The sequence below is a fragment of the Camelus dromedarius genome, chromosome 23, assembly GCF_036321535.1.
Source record: "Camelus dromedarius isolate mCamDro1 chromosome 23, mCamDro1.pat, whole genome shotgun sequence".
In the NCBI taxonomy this organism is placed as follows: Eukaryota; Metazoa; Chordata; class Mammalia; order Artiodactyla; family Camelidae; genus Camelus; species Camelus dromedarius.
This window is the reverse complement of record NC_087458.1, coordinates 5,617,974-5,638,536: the sequence shown is the minus strand read 5'-3', so window position 1 is coordinate 5,638,536 and position 20,563 is coordinate 5,617,974. Positions and strand designations below refer to the sequence as shown.

The window sequence follows — 20,563 nt, the reverse complement described above, 5'->3', positions numbered from 1 at the left end:
ATAAGGCTGAGGTGAACTGGGAAAGGCAGAGCCGCTCAGGTGAGGAGGCAGGAGAGAGTGCGTTGAGCCTGAAATGGGGTAGGGAGGGAGGCCTGGCGAGGGTGGGAAGGGGGAAGGCCTCCCTGGGGCTGATGTGAGAGGCAGAGACAGGCTGAGGCCAGACACATCCGTGGTTCTCCTCTGCGCTGTTCCCCAAAGGAAGTCAGGTGACTTGGGGGAGCCGAGAGGCCTTGAACTGTAGGGTGGGGATGTTGAGCCACGCTTCTGAGCTGGTCCGGGCGCTGCCCGGGGCCCCACACCGAGTGCAGTGTTCCTCCGTAGGGGGGTCCCCACGGTTGTCCTGGAATGAAGCCCAAGCCAGAGGGCTGTCAGAGGGCCTTTGGGACCTGGTTGTTGGCATCTCACAGCTCATTCGCAAGAGTCACAACGGTGAGGTGGTTTGGGGGTCGCCTGGGGCTTCTTAGCGGGCCAGACATGTTTCCCAGGACATCATTATGGCTGGGCTGGGTGGGTGGGGCGGAACCCCAAGAGGGGCGTCTGCCAGCTACTCCCACGGGCTGTCCTGAGTCCTTAGGCAGAGGTGGGTTCCAGGAAGGAGCAAAAACCCAAGGAGAAAAGATGAGGGCCCTGTCCTTGGCTCTCAGTAGCGGGGTGCAGACACTGCATTCCTCAGAGAGCTCCCGGGAGCGCCCAGGTGAGGACAGTGAGGGAACCCTTGGGGTGCTGGTCCTGGGTGGGGCTCTCAGCCCTGCTCACGGTGAGACTTCATCTGAAAGAGGGAGACCTGATGTTCATGGGACTTCCTGTGGGCTCTGGCCAGGGAGCCCCGGGTTTGAGGAGGGTGGAAGAGCTTTCTCAGAGCCGTGTTCTCAAGGCACGGCTGATGGAAGACAGTCAGACACAGGGGCAAATGCCAGTGAGGACCATGCGTCCCAGGGCATCCATGCTGAGATGCTCCTGGAGAAGTCAGCTCAGAGCCCTGGGGTGGGGCGTGGGGTGTTGCTGGGGCTGCTTTCTGAAGGTGGGCGCATGAAGCAGGCCAGAGAGGAGGTGAGGATGGGAAATGGGCTCCAGGAAAGTCCAAGGAGGAAGTGTTTGGAGAACAAGGCAACTTGGTTTCCTAGGCTGAATTCAGGGTCTGCAAGGGGATTTGTTTTAGCCCAAGTGGGATGGGGAGATGCGGAGTGGAGGCTGTGGTGGTGAAGGCCTCCTCCCAGGGCCTCTCCCACCGCAGAGGACTCAGGGCGGCGTGGACAGCCTGTGGAGGGAGTGCCACCCCGCCATCCTTCCCCCACCGCTGCAGGTGCGCCCACCATTGTCTCCCGTGAGGAGTGGGGGGCGAGATCCCTGACCTGCAAAGCACGGCTGACCCTGCCTGTGGCCTACGTCATCACGGACCAGATGGCAGGGATGGAGTGCCAGGGGCCGAACTCGTGTGGCCAGAAGCTGCAGGGCCTTCAGTCCCACTCCGTCTACACCAAAGGCTGGTGTGATGTGGCTTACAAGTAAGAGGCTGGTGGGGACTCTGCAGCCCACATCCATATTACCCCTCGGAGGGGGCCTCTCACTTCCCATCCTCTGTTTTCCTTAATTTCCTGTCCATTTTGCTTTTCTAATGAAGAAAAAAATGTTAATACAAACACAATCCAAAACCCCCCCAGGGGTCAAGAGGAGGGTGGCTCGGAGCCATTTATTCAGATGTGGTTGGGGCTGCTGGGGGCTCCCGGAGCTGGAAGAACAGTGCAGTTTACAAAGGTCTTTTCAAGCGTTACTCAAGAGGCTTCCCCAGCCATTCTGACGGATGGGCAGGAGAAATACTGCCACCCGTTTCCCAGGTGAGAACGAGGAAGTTAGTGCTCAAAGTCACACAGCGATAGGCCTGGGCCCAGAGCTGTTCCCAGACTGCCTGCTGGTCCTGCCCTGTCTCACCCCCCACACCGACAGGGCTTTTACCCTGAGCGGGGTCTCCACTGGGTACCTTGAAGGGCCTTCGCACAGTGAGACTGGGCTCCCACAGGAGGAGTCCCACTGGGGATGCGGGGGGAGGGCCCGGGTTAAAGCAAGTGTGAGGCAGGGAGGTGCTTCTGCTGTGTTTTGAGTGCCCACTCTGAGGGTTATCAGTGGAGTGGAGGCCCGGCACCTCCCCTTTTCCCTCTGTAGATGAGGATACACATGCATTTGTAGAAGAGAAAGAGAGAGTGGGAATGGTGCTTCCCTCTGAATTCTAAAGACAAACATAAATGCTTTCTTTTTTTAAAGTTTTTATTGGAGGGAAGGGGAAGGGAGGTAATTAGACTTGTTTGTTTATTTATTTTTAGAGGAGGGACTGGGGATTGAACCCAGGACTTCCTGCATGCTAAGCATGCGCTCTACCACTTGAGCTACACCCTCACCCGAGGAACACTTTCTGAATTATCCACTTTGGAAGAGATAACCTGTGTCTTCTTATTTATTTATTTTTAGCTGCAAATAAGAGTCCCTGGGGACTAGGGTGGGGGCGTCTTCCCGCCCATCCTCTGTGGATGCTGTGTTCACTACAACTCAGCTGCTGTCCCCACCACTAGTGCCCCCCCCCCCCGCCATTGTCACTGCTGTGTAGCCGACTTCAGCCATGGCATCTTGAAGTCATGTTTCTGCAGCGGCAGTTTGACACTCTCCGGTTTGCACCGTGCAGCTGCTGCAGCCATAGGGACTAGTCACGTAGGACTGACCAAGGGCTGCAGGGGGACAGAGCAGCCTGTTGAAAGCCGGGGACATGCTGAGGCCCCTGCCGGGTCCTCAGGCCGAGGTCAGCGCAGGGTGGGAGGTCGGCCTGGCTCCACTGAGGGTCTTTGACACCTTAAGGGAAATGTTCTTCCTGTGCTCAGTTTGCTGTGGAAATTCATGGTCTATTAAAAGCTGAATACGGCAAGAGTTGTGGAAACAATTTTGAACACTGACTGGAAAGTGGAGGATGAGAAAGTTATAAAGAGGGGGAAAGAAAGGAAGACGGAGAACAAGAGAATAGATACGTTTGTTTTAAAGAATAAATTGAGAAAAGGAACATCCTAAACAAATTTCCATGATAAAGAAGAGCTTAGGAATTCCTACAGAGAAACTGAAGGAAAAAATCAACATAAAGGAGTTCCTGAATTCTGGCTGATTGTGTTCCAGGTTCAAGTACTTGGTCCTCTAATTTAATAACGTGATGAATTCTCATGCCCTTGAAAACTGTTGAACTAATGTTCTCAGGTTCTTAAGAGTCACACATTTGAAATCCACTTTGAACCAAGTGAATGTTTTTCAAGTGAGTTTCTGGGAAACGCAGGTAGGCTAAGTCACAGCAAAGTTACAGTATATTCCCGCATCTCTTGGAAGTCTAAAATGCATTGTCCACCTCCCTCCCACTGTTGTGTCATTGAAGCAGAGCATTTATGAGCCTCTAGAACACTTCTCCCCACTGAGGATGGGTGCGAGGTTTCCTGTTACAGGGGTTTGCCATTAAACCCGTGTTTCCTTGCCCGGCAGCTTCCTGGTTGGGAACGACGGCAGGGTGTATGAAGGTGTCGGCTGGAATGTCCAAGGCATGCACACCCAGGGCTACAACAACATCTCCCTGGGCCTCGCCTTCTTTGGCAATGAGATAGGTACTGGACACCCCCACACCCTGGCTCCCCAGCCAGGGGGTTGTCTGCACTCTCTTCCTTCGTTCCCTAGTCTCGGCCCTCAAGTCTTTTCAGCCTCCGTCACATTGTCCTCTCCGATATCTGCCCCTCCCTGGAAGCTCTATTTCTCCCTTGGATTCTGGGGCACAGCATGCTTTCCGTCCGCTCTCTCCTCTGGTCTGCGCTCCTGTGAGATTGCCGAGGCCACCACTGACACTGCTTGAGCTCACGGTGGTTGCCGTCTCTTCTGGAGTCTGAGGTTGACATTGAAGCTGGGACTGGCAGAGACAGAGGAACACGGCTTCTGTCTTCCTCCAGTGTCTCCCGTTGGTAGAACCCAAAGGGGAGGCCAGCAGGCAAGGAAGTCTGGGAAATGTAGTTTGCAGGTTTCCAGCCCCCTGCAAGACAGCGAGCTCAGAGCAGGAATGGAGTTGAGAGCTAATAGATAAGTAAGTGTCACCTGCCAGGATCCTCATCTGCCAACTGGGGGCTAGTAATAGTATTTATAAACGCAGAGGTTTTCCGTGAAAATTCCACGAGTTAATGGACGTAAAGAGCGTTTGCCACATGTCTGATTGTGGGAGCTGCTAGGTAAATGCTGTCACCTTTCTCACCATGCTAGGGCAGACCTGACTTGGTCTCTGCGTGTAGCTTTTACTGCCCTTGGGGCCTTCCACTTGGAGATGGAGTGGATAAGTAAAGTTTAGTTTGGCACTTGGAAGAAGTTACCAACTTCGCTTCTAAGAGCTGTGTGCAACTCCTTTCTTGCCCTGGGCCCTCTGTCCTGGCTACTGGCCCAGTTTCCTCTCTTCTCATCCATCAGTTCTTTAGGCTTCGGTGGTCATCTTATCCTCCCTCCAGATCTAGACCAGGTTGGCGTTTCCTGCTGACGGTTCTGTATTCCGTGTCATCCTTTCTCAGGTAGCAGTCCCAGCCCTGCTGCCTTATCAGCTGCAGAGGACCTGGTCTTCTATGCCATAAAGAAGGGTCACCTGTCACCCAGGTATATTCAGCCACTTCTCTTGAAAGAAGAGAGCTGCCTGGTCCCTCAACAGCCAGTGATGCCCAGAAAAGGTAAAGCCCCTCAGTCCTGCCTCACCCTCCTCCCAGTTACCACCCAGCCATGTTAGGGGATGCTTTTTTCTAGGGGAATTCACTGGCTTCTTGGAACAAGAGCATCTCATGCTGAGATCCGGAACATTCTGAGAGGGCACCTTCCTGGCCTCCTCTCCTTTCCATGAGAGCAAATTGGCTATGAAACCATTCTTGACATAAAAATATATATACACATATTTTCACTCAATCAGCAAATATTTACTGAATACCAGGCAGTCTTCTAGGTACTGAGAATACAGCTGTGAACAAAACTGCACACTTCAGGGGAGGAAGATAGAAAATGAAGAAATCAATGAGTAAAATATGTATGATGTCAGATGGCATGAAGGCCGTGGAGGAAAATGAAGCATGGAAATGGGGGGGGGGGGGGTAAACACATGTACATATTTGTGTACACTACATGAATACACACACAGACATGCACATGATCTCTGTCTTGCTCTCTCTCACACACACACCACACTCCTCTTTCTAAATGCAAAAACCAGCCAACCTTCAGCATGACCATAGCACTGAGAAAAACCTGAGTTCAGATTACACTGACATGAATGTAAATATTCCAAGAAGCTGGGTAATAACAATCAGGCACTGTTTTGGAATGAACAAGCATCAACCCAAAACCAGGACAGTCACAAGTACTTCCAGCCATTTAACTCTCTCTGGCAGAGTGGACCTTTTCTTGGACTCAAGGGTATTTTTCATTAAGCTTTTTAAATTTGTAAATCTCTGATTCAAGTATTTCGTGCTTTTAGACAGGTGCTATGTTCAATCATGATAGATTTTTTAACATTTGTAGAGTTCTTTAGAGATTTCAAATGATCTCCACATTGATGAGATCAGCTCACGAGCCAGCTGATGTCTGCATATTGGCCCTGTTCCGTAAGTCCACACACCTGCATGTATTTGCAATGCATATTCAAGCATGTAGGTGTACTTTGTCTCTTGAACAAAATGGCCATCCCTCTGTACGATCAACAGTCCTTTCCCTCATGCTCATACGCTGGTTTCCATAGTTGTTATCAGACTGTAGATTTTTGCCTCTGCCTCTTAGCTCCAGCCACCTGACCCAGGCAATCCCTGTCCGACCTCAGAATCCCACAGAGTCCCACATGTTATATGTGCCAGTGGCTGCCAGGGGTTGGGGAGATGGAGGAGTAACCAGCTTGCCCTTGTGAGCTGGTCTACCAATGAGCCCAGGCGACTTCCCATCTCCTTGGTTTTTCACCTCATCACAGATTGCCCCAACATCGTCACCCGGTCCGCTTGGAAAGCCAGACAGACACACTGCCCTACAATGAGCCTCCCAGCCAAATATGTGATCATCATCCACACCGCGGGGGCGACCTGCAACGTATCCATGGACTGCCAGATCCATGTCCGGGACATACAGTCCTACCACATAGACGTGATGAACTTCTGCGACATTGGATACCAGTAAGCGGGATCAGTGGAAACTTGACCCTCCTTTTCTTCGGAGCTGTAGGAAGGGAGGCTCAGGGAGGGAGCCAGTATTCACTGAGCCCTTCCTTTGTGCCAGGTGCTTTACATGAGACATCATAGTTTTATTTGCACAAGACTCCGAACTGCGCATCCTTCAGGGCATAGCTGAGGGTTGGATATATCCCCTGGGCATGTCCTCTATGAGTGTTTGGGAAGACTCTGGAAAGAAGCCATTAAAACAATAGCGATAAAGCAAGACTGTGAGACCCTTATGGAAGGCCATCGAATGGTTGTACCTTGTAAATGCAGTCCCTTCTAACCACCAAACCTGCTCTCTCTAATGTTGGAATCCTGCAATCCTCTGGTATTGTTCACTCCATTTTGTAGACACAGGAACTTTGAACCTCTCTGGACCTCTTTTGCCTCCTCTACTACAGCAGAGACAACAATGCCTTATCTATTTGAAGATATAGAGTGAAATAAAAGTGTTCTCGTTTGGTTCCTTTAATGTCAGGTCTATAATAAAGAAACATATTAAGCTAGTAGAATAGCAGAAGCTACTTGGAAGATGTCTTGGAATTTTCATAGCAGGGATTTTAGGGTTAGAGTATGATTAACTTTCAGTACTTCATCTGTGACGTCAATCACAACAGATTCTACGCAGTCTCAGATGGATTTGCTTTTGCATATGTCTTGTTCTGGGCTGGCTGCCTTTCTCCTCTTAACTCCCATTTTAAAAGCAGCCTTTGCAAACAAGAGGAAACTATTGCTAAAAATTTTGCAAGTTCCCACAGTCTCGCTATGGTTATTAAGCACAGATAATAGAGAATTGACTGTAATGTGGGAACTCCAAATGGAAAATGCCAGAAGCTGAGGGAATGTTAGTTTTCCTCTTCCATTCAGCCTTGGGGGACTTGCTGGATTCCTGTTCCTTGACTTTGGAAGCCTGCTACGGTGCCCCGCTCCCCCTCCAGCCTCTGAGCACAGCATCCCTTACTCCGGTGCTGACTGTAGTCAGTGTGGACACAGCACCCACTTACTCACTATTTTCTAACCTTTTAACCAGTATTTATTGGGTGTCTGCTATGTGCTTGGTGCTTGGCAATATGGATGTGGTTCTTTCCCTTGTGGAGTAGAGAGCGGGGATGGTGAGCTAGTAATGATAATTCAGAGTGCTGGGCCCTGTGACGGGTGAGGAACAGGACATGCCTGGGACGGACTCTAATAAGAATTGAGGGGACTGAATGGTGACAGGGCAGGGCTTCTGGAGGGAGAGGCATCCTAGCTGGGTTAAGGTGTGGAGGTAAGCCCGGCAAAGAAGGATGAGGAGTGTTCTGGGTAACGTACACACGGGGCCTGGAGTCTGCACAGAGCACATATAAAAGAAGCTTAACTCATACCTAAAAATAGATTCCAAAGAGGGGAATGGTGAGAAGTAAGGCTGGAGAGGCCGACAGGAGCCACATCACGAGGGGCTTTGGAACTGGTCCTGACAGATTGACTCTATATGAGAGGCAGCTGGAAGGTCATGCCCTATGAAAGGAATTGTGTTTTAGCAAGACCACTCCGGGTGCTGTTTTGTATTTGGAAGTAAGAGATATTCTGCCAGAGTTCAGTAGGTGTTCTGTGCAAATTGATCCGTCTACAGTTGTGACTTTTGGTGTCTTCGTGGGAGAGGGTGAGCTGGTGTCCTGCTCCTCCACCATCTTGGATTCTCCCCTCCGGGTGCTATTTTAAGGATGAATTGAAAGGAGGTAAAACTCTGAGCAGGGAGCTTTTGCAGTGATCCAGACAGCAGGTGGCAGAGACCTGGAGCAGCGTGGTAGCTGTCGGCAAAGAGAGGAGCGGAGGAATTTGAACTAGGAGATACAACTGACAAGCTGTAACTGATGTCTGGATGGGGCTGGGAGAGGGGGAGGGAGGCATTCAGGACGATGCCCAACTTTCTGGCCCAGGAAACTGCAGAAGAAGGTGGGTTTGTTTGGGCATGTTGGCTTTTATAGATAGTAACTGAAGTTCTAGGACTGGTTGATTGTCCAGAAAGGATATGTTGAGTGAGAGAGAGGGGGCGAGGCCAGAGTCCCAGGCGAGGAGCACCGCTTTAAAGAAAAGGAGGTGGGAAGACAGAGGGACCCAAGGGAGGGGGCAGAGTGGAGGGACAGCAGGATGCTGTGGGCTTGTGGGAGCCCCAGGAAGACAGCATGTCAAGAAGAGAGTAGCCAACAGGCCAGAGAGAACCGAGGTTTTCATTGTGCTAGTGTTGCCACGTTGCAGGGGGTTGACTGTTATCATTGCTTGTCACTGTCTGTCTTCGTTTCTTGGGTTCAGGGACTGTGGTTGTTTTTTTGCTATTGTTTTTCTGTCTCTGTTCACATTGGCACATAAGATAATGGTATTAATAATAACAACAACAATAATAATAAATGGATGTAAGGATGAATTGATGATTAAAGGAGTGAATGAAGCCAATTCTCCTTCCCAGAGTAACTTTCTCCATTTTCCTTTGCCCGATCCTAGCTTCCTGGTGGGTCAGGACGGCAGTGTGTATGAAGGAGTTGGCTGGCATATCCAAGGCTCTCACACTTACGGCTACAATGATATTGGCCTAGGAATTGCCTTCATAGGCAACTTCGTAGGTAAGGGGTGAATGTGGGGCAGAGGGACTCTGGGCGGTGAAGTATTCTGTGAAGCTTCTGGGAAGCAGCGGGGACAAGATGCACTGTGGTGCCTGCCAGTGTCAGTGGGACTCGATACAGGTGGCAGGTCACCCCCCAGGAGTCCCTCTCAGGCAGAACAGTTTCCCCAAATCCACCCGTACCCATTCCAGCCCCATCTCTCCTTATAACCATACCCAGGGCAAGCGTAGAGCAAGAGAGAAAAAATCTTTTGTAAACTTTGTTGCTTTTATGGCTCTGTTGGCAAATGTAGCTTCTTCCTCGGTAACCATGGCAACAGGGCTGGGGAGCACCTTCTGTTACTGCTGAGAAGAGGTGGGTTGAGCTGCAGTTTTCTTCCAGAGCGGTTTTGAACTTTCTGGAAGAAGCACTGCAAGGAGGAATCGGGGAACACGATGACCTTGTTTTCCCTCTGTGCCTGGCTGCCGAAATTTATGTGAATTTGTTGGTTTTGGTGGTGGTGGTGGGGGGGGGGGACAGAAGGAGTCTGGATAGCAGTCTTTTTCTATCCCAAAGCAAGTGACCTTGAGACCCTAATGACTGATGGGCTAAATCTGTTTTGCAGAAAAGCCACCGAATGCCGCCGCCCTGGAGGCAGCCCAGAACCTGATCCGGTGTTCCGTGGTCAAGGGGCACCTGGTTCCCAACTACCTGCTGGTGGGGCACAGTGACGTGGTCAACGTTCTGTCTCCTGGCCGGGCTCTGTACAACATCATTAAGACTTGGCCTCATTTCAGACACTGAGGGAGCCCCTGCTCCTTCTCAGACCCTGGCTGCTGGGCCTCCTCCATCCTCACCCTCCATCCTGGCCCCACACCTGTGTCCCCTCCCTGCCAGCCCCACCCTGTCCCTCTGTCTCGGGTTAGGATGATCCTCTCCTGCCAGCATCCTCCAGAGTCCTCCAGGCCCTGTAGCGGGGCATTCCCAGCCCTCTGCGGCTGGCCCAGCCTTCCCCCTCCTCATCTTCCTCTCCCCTGGGCACCCCCTCCTCAGCCAGGTGAGACAACAGGGTGGCCCTGTGAGACTCTCGCTCAGCAGCCCCCAGCCTCACGGGTGACCCAGGTCAGTGTCCTGGCCCCCCTCTGCTCACACGCTGACTTGTCCGTATTTGGATGCAGCCCTGATTTCAGGGTGGTCATTGTTTACAGAGGTGTCTGTTCTCCCCACTGGCTTGTGAGGCTGTCCGGATTCGTTCATGTCTGTGTCCTCAGTTCTTCAGCCATGTCTGGAGTCCAGTAGGTGCTACAGATGTTTGTTGGAGAAATGGGTGAATAAATGGACGACTGGACCAAGCCCCTGCTCTCCTTTCCAATTTGCTAGCCACCCCCACCTTAGGGGAAGCCTTGCTGGGCGGCCCCTTATCCCCTCAGCATTCTCCCTGTCCCCTTCCCTCCCAGTGCCAGGCTCCGAGCTGGCGTTGGTGGCTCCTCTGCAATGTTGCTCTGTCTCTAGGGCCCCATGTCCCCACCCTCCCAGAGCTCCCTGAGGGCAGGGGCTGTGTGCACACAAGCCTCTCGGTGCTGCTCCCTGGCCTGGCCTGGCCTGGCCTGGCCTACTGGACATCGGGCTGAGTGTGGACCCCGAGCCCGGGGGCTCTGCTGCCCCGCCTGCTTGGGCTCCTCCTGCCCAGAGGGAAGCCCTGTCCTTTCGCTGGGGGAGGGGACGTGCAGCTGTTCACCAGCAGCATGTGAGCGGGCTCTTGTTCCTCCTGATCTGGAAACGAGAGGAGGAGGAAGACGGGGAGGGAAAAAGGGAAGGAGCCAGAAATGTGGACTTTTCCCCCCATATACCTTTGGTATTCACACTGTGTCTTGACTTTCAAAGTGTTTCACATCTCTTGGAGCAAGACAGGTTCTAACAGCCTCACATTTTTATAGCTCTTTGTGCTTTTCAAAGACCGTCCCTCTGATCTCACTGGGTTCACTCTGTCCTCAGGCCACCTGGGCACGTAAGCAGGGGATGGGGTGACTTTCTAGAGAGCCAAGTAGGCCCGGGTGGGTGGGGACTCAGGGCCCCTTGCCAGTGTACACAGCCCAGGGTGGGGGTGGGGAGGAGGGAGGCGGCCCCAGGAGGAGACCCCCTGGGCTGGGAGTCACTTGACCAGACCAGGCGCTCTGGCCAACCCAGTCCTTCCTCGGTGAGGGCTGGCCACAGATTCCCCTGAGGACCCTTCCCCAGCTCGCCGCCTGTGTTCCCCCTTCTGTTACAACATCGAGGGTGAGTTTACCAGCCCTTCGTGCAGGGAGTAGCCACAGTGGTGAATGTGAGGTGATGAGCGATGGTCTCGTGCCTGCCTATGATTTGAAGCACATTCTTGGGCCTCAGGGTCTCATTGGCCTCCTCCCCACACCCCACGTCCCCTGCCAACCCCGCTCCAGGCAGGCTTTGTGGGGCTGTGGACCCCCATCTCCATCTGCACTCATCAAGGCCTCCTCAGATCAGTGTTATTGCAGGGCCTGGATTATGGTCTTCTCAAAATTATTTACTTTTTTGGTCTTAAAGACACAATCTAAGTGAAATCAGAGCCCTCAGCTGGCAAACGCGTTTTCAAGGTAAATCCTGAGGCAGCCCATTCCACGCAGTTGCCTCTTCTGAGTCCGTCATACAGAGGAATTCTTCCCAGGCCCCCTTTAACCCGTCAAAGTGGGGTTCGTACTAATGCCCTCCCCTCAGAGGGTAGTCACGAGGATTAAGGGAATTAACGTGTCAGAGTCTTCCTCACGGGTGGCATGTAAGGTGACCCTGTGCGAGTGAGTGGGGGGTCTCGGGATTTGCCGTGCTGCTGCGATTGTTGCGATTCATCGCTCCTGTTTGACCCCGGCAGGAGGATGCACCGTCCCGGGTAACGGCCTCAGCTGCCCTGGGAGTTTGGCGCAGGCTGCTGAGAGCAGGGAGGAGCCGGGTGCCCCCCAGGGCGGGCACGTGTGAAGGGGCCCTTGGTGAAGGAGGGACACAGCTCCCCCGCGGCCCTGGGCTGTCAGGGCTGGAGGGCCTCCAACCTCATCTTGTCCACTGTTTTCTACAACTGTAAGCCGGAAAAAAAAAAAGACGTCACACAGACTTCTCTTCAATTCTAGAATAGAATACTAATCTGGTTCAAGCCTATTTTCCAGAAAACTGAACCCAAAGAGGGCAGATGAGCTGCTCAAGCTCCCCCAGTGAGTTGAATAAAAGGAACCCTCAGGTTCTGAGCACGGCACTGTTCCTAGCACCCCTCTGGTCGAAGTCACTTTATGACCCCTCCTTTCCATCAGAGTAAAGTAAAACAGCCTAGCGTGCCATCGAGGGCTTTCGGCCATCACTCCAACCTCCCCCATGGACGAGCCCAGTGAGCAACTTACATGCTCGCCTCCTGGGCTGCCCATCTTGGGGCCTCCGCCCTCTGTCCCCACGTCCTCTTGACTCCCCGACTTGCACCATGTTTCCAGACTTACCAAGGCTCTCTCTTCCAGAGGCTTCCTTCCTCTCCAGACCAGAGATGACATTTCCCTCCCCCAGGTGCCGGGGGACTTTGCCTGGGCCTCTTGGTGGCTCCTCACGTCCCCCCTCCCTTCTCCCTCCCGAGACTGTGCCCACACCTCCCTGGTCCCTGTATTCCCAGGGCCTGGTGCACTGAGGGGCCAGGGGCAAGTCTGTGGGATGGAAGGGGATGAGCCACGCCCAGGTGGGGCAGGGTGAGCAGAGGCAGCGTTCCCACCTGGGAGGGCGGCCGCTCCTCCCCTGGCTGCTTGGGACCTTCGTTAGAGCAGAAACTCCCAGTGTCTTTATGCTGCCTGAAACCGCCCCCGCTGCTGCAGCCTGTCAGAGTCCTCAGGTTAATTCCAACTTGATTCCTGGCCACCCATCGCCCCCTGACTCTGGTGGCCTCCTCATCCGTGTGAGATTTGGGGGAAGAGATTCTCCGGCAGCAGTGTCCCCCATCCCTTGGGGGTTTCTGTGACCTTCTCACTGGGGGGGTCCCCGAGGCTGCTCCCTCCCAGCTGGCCCATCGGGAGACGCTCTCTCACCCAGGTTCCTTCCCCGCCTCTCCCTGTGCTCTCTGGCCCTTCCTCTGTTTCTTTGGCCTCTTTTGGGTCTCTCTTCCCACACTGTTGTGTCTTTCTCTAGTGTCTCCGACTCCCCCTGTCCTCTTCGTGGCTCTCTATCTCCTTTTCGTTCTTTCTCTCGCTGCCTCCCTCTCTACCTCTCATTGCTTCTCCCTTTCTCTCTGTCGGCCCTCCTGCTTCTGTGTCTCTCCCTGCCTCGGCCCTTTCTCTTCTGCTCTCACCAACGTCTAGGCTGTGACCGCGTGGAAGAACTGGGGTAGACTCCCACCAGGCCAGTAGGCCCCCAGCCAAGCCCCACCCTGCCCCAGGGCTGCCGGGAGGGGGAGGAGGGGGCAGAAGGTCAAGGGTGGGGTGGCTCTGGGGAAGGCACAGATTTTCCAGAAGCTTAGAGCGCACCCAAGCAGGCAGGTGTGTTTCTGGTCCAGCAGGTTCAGCTGGGGCCAGCTGACTGAGGACCAGGACCTTAATTAGAAGTGCTGACTGTGGACGAGGAAGGTGTTGTTAGCTGGGAGGAGTGGTGGGCGGGGGTGGGAGCTCCTGGGAGGTGTGGCCGGTACCTCTGGGGACTTTCTGCAGCGGGCAGCAAGAAGTGCCTCCCCACGGTGGGGAGCTGGGGGCTCCCTCTCAGGGTGGCCTCGCACCCAAGACTGACACAGCTGCCTGCAAGGGAAGGTGAGCAGGGGCGCATCTCACTCATCCTCCAGCCCTCAGCTCTCCTGTCCCTTCTAAGAGTCTATCTCTTGAGGCCCCCCAATTAGTACTCTCCTCTTCTGGTCTCCTTTGGCAGTCTGTTCATTTGTCATTATTTATTTATGTGTTTCTGTTTGTGTATGTACACATTTTGTTCTCTGTCTTTCCCACTAGATGACAAGCACCCTGAGAGTGGGGACCGTGTGCACCCATTCATGTCTGTCCCTGCTCCCGGTGCCTAGCAGGTGCTCAGTAAACGTCCAGACACGTGGAATCCCAAGGTCTGGGGGACAGGGGCTGTGGCTGTTGACTTGCCTTAGAGCAGGTGGCAAGAGCAGCCGATTTGTCTCCTCTGTCCCCGCCAAGCCCCCACCGGTGCATCGCGTGGAGGTGGTGGTACGAAGAGTGTGCAGATGGAAGCTGCCCTGGGATCAAACCGGATTACAGCAGACCCCCGGAGCAGACACCTGCAAGGGGCTAACAGAGAGGGCTGAGTGCCTAGTGCCAGGCAGCGGTCCCTTTTCTGTGCAGACTCTGCTGGGCATAGGATGTTCGTGGTTTCATTTAATTCTCCAGACAGCTCTGGACAGGAGCTGTCATTTCTTTTTGACAGCTGAGGAAACTGAGGCTTGGTTTGGGGAGATTGTGACTTTCTGAAGTTCATGTAGCTCATGCATGGCAGTGCTGAGCTGAACTTCTGTCCCTTTGTCCACACATCAGGATGTCCTCCTGGTTGCTCACACAACTTTCACAACTGGTGACCGGAAGTGGATGAGATACCCAGGGGTCCCTTGACTCAGAGTTCACTGGAGCAGTTATTTCCCTTGATCCAACAATATCTTTCAATTAATCAGGTGATACGTGTAAAACCTCTGTAAGTGGTATAGATCTGAATTCATGTTGTAATAATAATAATAATAGTATTAATAGTAATAATAGCAATGCAGTCCAAGATTGCATTGCCTTTTGGTTACATTGTCAGCCCCACTGGCCCGCTGAGTCTTCCCATCACAACGGCTATTAACTCACCTCTCACCCCACCGCGCCCTCACCAGGCCTGTTTTTCAACCTCAGTGCAGGACTCCAGTGTGTCTTGATTCAGTGTCATGTTAATAGTGTTTCCTCATAGTTAAAATCTGTTGAAATCTTTTTGAATTTTGATTTTTATCCTCATCTGTGAGCCATCGCTCACATCTTCATCTTCAGCACTTTAATTCAAATCCTTCATTACCATCCCCCAAACACCCACATGTATTGGACAATGAGCGCCAGGCGCTCCTACAAACGTCACTAAACCTGAGAAGAGATGCTGTGATCCCCATTTCACAGATGAGTAACTGGGGAGACATGGCCACCATCCTAGACTGAGTGCCCACTTCCCTGCAATACCATTGCCTTGCAGTTTCCCCGAAATCGACCACTTTCCAGGAGAAAGTAACCCATTAGCTACAAGCCGCCCAATATTGCTTCCCTTAGGGAGGTCTTCATGCGGAGACGGGCGGGACGAGGCAAGGGAGGAGAGCTGCCAGGGAAACGACATGAGGTGGCTGTGGGCTGTGGACCTCAGGGTCCCCTCCATTTCTTTGCCTGGTCAATTTTTATTTATCTGTCAGTTCCCAGTCTAAATGTCATGTCTTCAGAAAGGACCAGTCCCCGTGCCCGCTGCCCACCAGCTCTACACTTACTCAGAAACTGCCCCTTCCTGGCACTGCATGATTTGGAGCTGTATTTTAATTCTGTTGTTATTTATTCTATACCTGTCTTCCTCACTTGACCTCCCCCGTGTACCCTTAGCTCCTGTTGATGCTGTCAGCTACACCAGCACAAAATGGTAGCCTGATACATATTTGTGAATGAATGAAATGTCCTCAGTATCTTGTCTGAAACAATGGGATTGAATCCAGTGACCTGGGCATTTTTCAGATCTAAGACCTGGGCTCAGTTTAAAGGTCTGAGTAAGGCCTCTGACTCCGCAGGTCTTGAGGTGGAAGGTGGGCGAGGGAAGAGCAGGATAAGGGAGCTGGAGTCCCACCCTGGTTGGGCCACTAGGTGGCGCAGGTGAGCTGGCTGCCTGGCCCGGGCTGGGGGCTGGGCAATCCCTGGTGGGTGTGGAGAGGGCGCCTCTTTGCCAGGGCTGACTGCCTGGACCTGCTGGGTGAGGAGGCAGGGTGCCCAGCTGGTGCAGGTGCAGGGAGGAAGCGGGAATGGCTGGAGATGCAAACGTGCCGGGGCAATGGCTGCAGGGGTGAGTCAAGGGTTGGAGTCCCGGTATTTCTGGCCATAAAACTGCTCTTGGCACACCAGGAAGCAGAGTGGCAAGGCAGCCTGTCCTGAGACTGGGAGGTCGGAGAGGAGCCCGCCCCGTCTCCCAGATGGGCTCCCAGCCCTGCCTTGGGATGAATCTCCTTCTTGCTCCTGGTCAGCTCCTGCTCCCACTGCCCTCGCAAATGTTCCCACATTTCACTCCTTCCCCGGGCTTCGGTCCCAGCCCTCTTACTCTCAGCAGATTAAGTTGAGGCCCATGCCACAGACCCTCTCTCAGCTTCCTGTGACCTTGCAAATGTCCCTGCCACCGCATTCCCAAATGTAGTTCTTTATACTTTTTTCATTCTTCACATCAGCCTCAGAAGGTGATGAGTTCCCTCCTCTGTTTAAGTCCAACTCTCTGCTTCTTCCCTTCATTTCCTCCTGTTCATGCTCTTTTGGGATCCCTCTTTTTAACTCATCACCTTTACTTCCCTAATTTATATTTATAGCCAAAACATCTTTCTTTAACACCTGGTTCAAATTCTAACTCTGTGCTTGTCTCCACTTGTATATTTAGTAGGCATGTAAACCTGTAATGTCCAAAGCTGGGCTCCTGGTCTTTCTTCTGAAACTGCTCCACTGCAGTCGTCCCCGGCTCAGTAATTGGATGCCATTCTTCCAGCTGTTCAGGTAAAAACCTTGGGACCATCGCTCACTCCTTTCGTTCTCTCATTTCTGTCTTCCGGCTGGCTCTACCTTCAAAATATATTCAGTATTCAGCCATACTCAGTACTTCCCTGGCTACCACTCTGGTTTCAACAACCGTCTTCCATCGTTGAAGAGTTGCAGTGGCTTCCTGACTGGTGTCCTTGATTCTTTTCTGTTTATGTATGTACACATTTTGTTCTCCCCCAGCCCTTAAGTCTGTTCTCGACACAGGAGCCAGAGAGAACCTGGTAAAATCCAAGTCAGATCATCTCTCCCCTCTACTCAAAATCCTCTGATGGCTTTCTGCGTCCCTCAAAGTAAGAGCCAACGTCCTTACTATGGCTTAAAAAGTCCTACGCAGTCTGCCTCGTCATATTGCCTCTGACCACATCTCCTGCTGTTTCTCCCCTCTCTCTCCGCACTCCAGCCTCACTGGCCTCCCCCTGCACCTCCAACATACATTCCATTCAATTTCATACACTGGTAATACAGTTAGATTAAAAAAAATATATCCTGTGCTCTATCTTGGAATTGCTCCTGCCTCCTAAATGACTGGAAAAAAGACTTGCAAGGATTTGCGATCATTCTTGGTGCTCAGTGGGCTTTGACAAATGCACACTCGTGTTTCACAACTGCAGTATCATTCAGAGTAGTCTCACTTCCCTGAAAAAACCCTTTGTAGTTCTCTTTGACCTGATTGACCCTGATCTCCTGGCAACCACTGATCTTTTTACTGTCTCCATAGTTTTGCCTCTAACAGGAAGTCATATAATTGGAAGCAAACAGTCTGTAGCCCTTTCGGACTGGCTTCTCTCCCTTACTGATATGTATTTAAGGGTCACCCATGTCTTTTCCTGGCTTGATAGCTCATTTTTAAAAAATTGCTGAATATAGTCCATTGTATAGATGTACCACAGTTTGTTTATCTCTTCCCCTATTGAAGGACATCTTGGTTGCTTCCAGTTTTTGGTGATTATGAATAAAGCTGCTATAAATATTTGCATGCAAGTTTTACATAGAATAAGTTTTCAGATCAGTTGGATAGATCCCTAGACAAATGGTTGCTAGATAATGTGGTAAGACTGTGTTGAGCCTTGTAGGCAACTGCCAAACTATCTTCCAAAAGAGCTATTCCATTTTGTGTTCCCGAAGCAGTCAGCAATGAGTGAAAGTTCCTGTTACTCCACATCCCCCCCAGCTCAGTTTTTTGGATTCTAGGCATTCCAGTAGGTGTGTAGTGGTATCTTATTAATGTTTTGGCTTTCAATTCCCTTTTTTATGTTTATTTGCCATTTGTATATCTTTTTTGGTGAGATGGCTGTTCATATATTTGTCCACTTAAAATTGGATTGTTTGTTTTCTTGTTGAGTTTTAAGAGCTCTTTGCATATTGTGGATATAGGTCCTTTACTGGAGAGATGTTTTGCAGATATTTTCTCCCAGTCTGTGGCTTGTCTTTTCATTCTCTTATCGTTGTCATTCACAGAGTAGACATTTTTAATTTTAATGCAGTCCAATTTGTCAATTTATCTTTCATGAATTGTGCTTTTGATGTTGTATCTAAAAACTCATTGCCAAATCCAAGGCCACATAGATTTTTCTCCTGTTTTCTTCTAGAAGCTTTCTAGTTTTGCATTTTACTTCTAGGTCTAAGATCCATTTTGAGTTATTTTTGTAAAAGGTGTTAAGTCTGTATCTAGGTTAATTTTTTTCCATATAGACTGTCCAATGGTTCCAGCACAATTTCTTAAAAGGCTATCTTTTATTCATTGAATTGCCTTCATTCCTTTGTTAAAGATAAGTTGACTATATCTGTGTGGGTCTATTTCTGGGTTCTTTGTTCTGTTCTATTGCTCCATGTGTCTATTCTCTTGCCAATACCACACAGTCTTGATTACTGTAGCTTTATAACCAGTCTTGAAGTTAGGTAGTGTTAAGTCTTCCAATTTTGTTCATCTCCTTCACTATTGTGTTGGCTCTTCTGGGTCTTTTGCCTTTATGTATATACCTTAGAATTAGTTTGGCAATATTTCCAAAATAGCTTGCCAGAATATTGGTTGGTATTATATTAAATCCATAGATCAAATTGGAAAGAATTGACATCTTAACAATATTGAGGCTTTCAATCTATGAACACAGAATCTCTCTCCATTTATTTAGATCTCTTTTGATTTATTTCATCGAAGTTTTGTGTTTTCTACATATACATTCTAAACATGTGTAGTTTGATTTATACCTAAATATTTTCTTGGTTTTGGTGCTATTGTAAATTCTATTATTTCAAGTTTCAAATTCCAATTACTCATTTCTGGTGTATAGGAAAGCAATGAGCTTTTGTGTATTTGTATATTAGCCTTGTGTCCTGTGACTTTGCTATGCTTATTAGTTTCAGGAAGTTTTTTTTTTTTCTTCTTTCAATTCTTTGGGATTTTCTACATGGACAACCCTGCCATTTGTGAACACAGGCAGTTTTATTCCTTCCTGATCTGTATTCTTCTGTATACCTGTGTCTCTCATTCTAAAGGGGTGAATATGCAAGTATAACCTGTGGACTTTGAAACACATGTTGACAGCGTCCTACACCAGTGACTCAGTGTGTGGCACTGGGGCGACTTTTTTGTCACTTGCAAGGGTCTGTCCTAAGTACAGAAATCAAAGCTCTTATGCAAGGCAGAATGTAAAAGGTGGCGTTTTTGAGAGATCAGCCCTAGACTGGTATAATTTCAATGTTTTCATTGAAATTTTATCTTGTGGGTAGCAGAGAACCATCAAGGGACAGACAGGTCACCCGAGTTTTTATGTTCATTTGATTGATAGTTGGGGCTGTATTCTGAAATCCAGGTTTGCAGACTATTCCCAGCTTTCCTTGGCAGAGAAAACCCAAACCGACAGGAACACAGTGAGGGGACATGCTTCTTCTGCTTTTCCTCTTGCCTCACTGGCTGCCTCTTATCACCCTCCTCTTTTCCTCCAGCTGTTTGGAATATTGACGTTCCCCAGAGCCCTGTCCTTGTCCCTCTCCCCTTTTTCCTCTGCTCTTCCACAGATTATCCTATCCGTTGTCATAAGTCTAACCTCTCATCTTTCAAGAGTGCTTAATTCTATGGCTCCAGACAAGCTCCATCTCTGGGCTCCAGATCCACATGGGCAGTGCGATGACCGTCCCAGGGCTCACATGTCCAGCAGTGAAGGCACCCCTCTCCCCAAGAGTCTTTTCCAAGCTGGAAAACTCCATGTCATTCTTTCCTCCTCTTCTTCATCCACATCCAATGAGGGAGGCAGTATTGTTACTTTGGAGATGGACAGAGGTGGGGCCAAATCTAAGCCTCTGTTTCCAGATCTGCAAAATGGGATACACAAGTGCACAACTTATAAAGCTCTTGTGAGGACTGAATGATATAGTGTAGACGCAGTGCTTTGTATTGACCAAGAGCGTAATAAGCCTTAATAAATATGAGCTATTACTAATAAGCAGTTAGCTGCAAGTCTTACGGTTTTGAGCTCAGAAATGTCTCCTGACTCTCATCCCTTTCTCCCTCGCCCATGCCAAGGCCTGAGTTAATGTCATCATTTCTCACCCAAGTGCTTCATTAGTCATATTATTGACTATTTATTTCTCATCCTGCTGCTGATGTAACCTTGCTTAAAAAAAACAAAAGAAAACAGATGAACAAAAAGCACGTCTGACCTGTCAGGCCCTTGCTGGTTCCTTTTGCCCAGAGAATAAAACCGAAACTTCTTGTTCTGGCACCATGAGCCTCTCACTCTCCACGCTCAGCCCTGCTTGTGTGCATCCACTCCCTTCCTCGTTTCCTTGGTTCTCTCCTGACTCAGCCAGCACACCCGTTCCCTGACCGCGCCAGACCCATTCTCAGGTCAGTGCCTTTGAATGTGCTGTCCCATCTCCGTGGGTGTTCCTTCCCTTGCTCCTCTGCCTGATAACTGAATGGTTCAAAAACCCAGCCCAAACATCACATCTTCTGTTTATCCTGCCTCAA

At 50.6% G+C, this 20,563-nt stretch overlaps 1 protein-coding gene across 1 annotated transcript; it reads left to right on the top strand.

Annotated features, from left to right (window-relative positions):
- Window positions 1-248: 248 nt before the first annotated feature.
- Window positions 249-10,073, top strand: LOC105089703 (peptidoglycan recognition protein 3). Its single transcript, XM_031436270.2, has 7 exons — window positions 249-429; window positions 1,304-1,505; window positions 3,508-3,626; window positions 4,566-4,718; window positions 5,996-6,194; window positions 8,718-8,836; window positions 9,441-10,073. Exons 1-7 carry the CDS (start codon window positions 249-251, stop codon window positions 9,617-9,619), a joined length of 1,152 nt encoding a protein of 383 aa, XP_031292130.1. The 3' UTR covers window positions 9,620-10,073.
- Window positions 10,074-20,563: the final 10,490 nt, after the last annotated feature.

Coding starts and splice junctions, on each gene's coding strand:
- LOC105089703 (XM_031436270.2), top strand. CDS start 249: ATGTTGAGCCACGCTTCTGAGCTGGTCCGGGCGCTGCCCGGGGCCCCA. Junction 1,506..3,507: donor TGGTGTGATGTGGCTTACAA/GTAAGAGGCTGG, acceptor CTTGCCCGGCAG/CTTCCTGGTTGGGAACGACG. Junction 3,627..4,565: donor CTTCTTTGGCAATGAGATAG/GTACTGGACACC, acceptor ATCCTTTCTCAG/GTAGCAGTCCCAGCCCTGCT.